The 2,926-nt window shown below is 38.4% G+C and overlaps 1 protein-coding gene across 1 annotated transcript; it reads left to right on the top strand.

Moving 5' to 3' along the window:
- The first annotated feature begins 1,016 nt into the window (after positions 1 to 1,016).
- LOC145576143 (ammonium transporter 1 member 2-like) lies at positions 1,017 to 2,926 on the top strand. Its single transcript, XM_081633931.1, has one exon. The coding sequence runs from the start codon at positions 1,159 to 1,161 to the stop codon at positions 2,656 to 2,658; it is 1,500 nt and encodes a 499-aa protein (XP_081490057.1). The 5' UTR covers positions 1,017 to 1,158; the 3' UTR covers positions 2,659 to 2,926.

Below are 2,926 nucleotides of genomic sequence, written 5' to 3'. Positions count from 1 at the left end.
ATCATCCTTTGTGACATCCACTTTTAATATCAGCCAATATAATTTTGATGTATTTCTAAAAAAATGTGATAGAAAAGGCTATATAGTTTAATAGTAGTGCTAATTCATAAATTTTATTTGCGGCATACATATTCTGCAAATACTCAAGAAGTGGGACAAACAATGTCCATTCAACGATGACAAGCAATGAGGACTAAAGAGAATTATTTTAAGTTCACACAAAATCCAATAAATGATTCTTTCATTAAATCTATAGCCTCAAAAATTAAAGAATGATACATGTTCCCTCTTTCCTTTTTTTATTAATTATTTTTATGAACCCATTTTGATTTTATCTTTAAAAATGTTTTATTTGAGTATCCACTTCTAGTTTACTTAATAGTTACATCATTCATAGTTTTCAATGTACTAGTTTTAATTTGACCATGCATATAATTATGATTCGAGGTAGATTAGTAAGACTTATAAGTAGTTAATACTGTGATAATACAAATTTAACTAACAAGATTTCACTTTACTATATTTTCTCATACAGAAGTTTTCGTAATATTTTATTTTTTCACGAACACGTTTTTATTTTCATCTTATGCTATTTAATACAATAGTATATTTAAAGTTTTAAACTTTTTCTGGTTACTCTTTCTAACTTTATGGACATTTTTTTCATACACCCATCCGTCCTTTTACTAAGGAATTCATGTGATCTCTAACTTTATTTATTTGAACGAATTAATACGTGCAACTTTGCGAGTTGTTACAAAAGTAGATTCATCATATCATTGATGATATATGCAAGAAAGATGTAGCCAACTTTGAAAAATTCCTTCTTATTAGCTAGCTAGAAATTAGCTACTAAGATCCAAAAAAAATATAAAGAAAATTAAAATAAAGAAAAGAAAATAAATAGGCAAAGTAGAATTATTGACATCCAAGATTCTAAGTGTAGAATAATATAAGTATACACTTGACTTAGTTACAACTACAACGACAACTTCCTTTATATTGGGGAAAAAAAAAAAAAAAAAAAAAAAAAAAGACAACTTCCTTTATATATACATACACTTCTCCCAATCTCCCATCCCATGCCATTATAACACTGCTTACAACATCATCTCTTATCTCTACTTCTCTTTGATTGTTTTTTATCTACCTACAATAATGTCGTGCAACGCTGCGGAACTACTTCCTCTCCTCGGCGGCACGGCTAATGCTAGCGCCGCTGCTTCGTACCTATGTGACCGTTTTACAACGGTGACATACGCCGTGGACAACACGTACTTGTTGTTCTCGGCGTACTTGGTTTTTGCCATGCAACTTGGGTTCGCCATGTTGTGTGCGGGTTCGGTTCGGGCTAAGAATACGATGAATATCATGCTTACGAATGTTCTTGATGCGGCTGCTGGCTCGCTTTCGTATTACCTCTTTGGATTTGCTCTTGCTTTTGGTGCCCCTTCTAATGGTTTTGTTGGGCGTCATTTCTTTGGTCTTAAGAACATTCCCGAGTCTACTGACTCAGGAACGTTTGACTATAGTTTTTTCTTATACCAATGGGCCTTTGCGATCGCGGCCGCTGGGATTACCAGCGGCTCGATTGCAGAGAGGACCCAATTTGTAGCGTATCTTATTTATTCCACTTTTTTAACTGGGTTTGTATACCCGATTGTTTCTCATTGGTTTTGGTCAGTAGATGGTTGGGCTAGCCCAACCAATACTGACAATTTATTATTTGGGTCGGGTGTGATTGATTTTGCTGGGTCTGGTGTTGTCCACATGGTTGGTGGGGTGGCAGGACTATGGGGAGCCTTTATTGAGGGTCCAAGGATCGGTCGTTTTGATCGGTCGGGCCGCTCCGTTGTTCTAAGGGGCCATAGTGCTTCTTTGGTAGTACTAGGGACATTCTTGCTTTGGTTTGGATGGTATGGGTTTAACCCGGGTTCATTTTTGACTATTCTAAAGGCATATGGGTCCCCCGGAGGGTATTATGGTCAATGGAGTGGGGTTGGGAGGACAGCTGTCACCACAACATTGGCGGGATCGACTGCGGCCTTGACTACCTTATTTGGTAAGAGGTCGTTGGCTGGGCATTGGAATGTGATAGATGTGTGCAATGGGCTATTGGGTGGGTTTGCAGCAATTACTGCTGGATGTTCTGTTGTTGAGCCTTGGGCTGCTATTGTTTGTGGGTTTGTGGCTGCTTGGGTTTTAATTGGGCTAAACAAGTTAGCTGAAAAGGTCAAGTATGATGACCCACTTGAGGCTGCCCAATTGCATGCTGGTTGTGGCGCGTGGGGCCTACTCTTTACCGGTCTATTCGCTAGCAAGCACTATGTCGGGGAGGTCTACGGGTTGGATCGGCCTTACGGACTATTTATGGGTGGTGGGGGAAGACTACTCGCGGCCCAAGTGATCCAAATCCTTGTTGTGTTCGGGTGGGTTACCGCCACAATGGCTCCACTTTTCCTAATCCTTAAGAAGCTCAAATTGTTACGGATCTCAAGTGAAGATGAAACCGCGGGTATGGATATGACCCGACATGGCGGGTTTGCCTACGCGTACCATGACGAAGATGACCCGTCGCAAAGACCCTCCTTCATGATGAGGAAAATAGAGCCAACTAGCACTACTCCTAGTCCTCAAAACGGTGGAAGAAATGTATGATCTTGTGCAAAATAAGCATGACTAAAGAAATTCATCATTTATAGGTTGAATTCAACTTTTAAGGGTAGTTTTTTATACTTGAAATGTTTTTACCATATTTTTGCTTTCGTATGATTTCTAACGTTATTGCTCGTGTATAAGTGTGTACATTAATTATTTAGTTGGTAAAATTGCATATTTTTCCACCATTTAAGCATGATTTGAGTCTGGTCATCATATTGTAAATCCCATCTGGCATAATTATTTTTCTTGTGACTTCCATTGTAAA

Source organism: Chenopodium album, chromosome 13 (genome assembly GCF_948465745.1).
Source record: "Chenopodium album chromosome 13, dcCheAlbu1.1, whole genome shotgun sequence".
In the NCBI taxonomy this organism is placed as follows: domain Eukaryota; kingdom Viridiplantae; phylum Streptophyta; class Magnoliopsida; order Caryophyllales; family Amaranthaceae; genus Chenopodium; species Chenopodium album.
This window is presented reverse-complemented; position numbering and strand designations above follow the sequence as displayed.

Bases quoted from the DNA above. Each gene is read 5' to 3' on its own strand.
- LOC145576143 (XM_081633931.1), top strand. From the start codon at position 1,159: ATGTCGTGCAACGCTGCGGAACTACTTCCTCTCCTCGGCGGCACGGCT.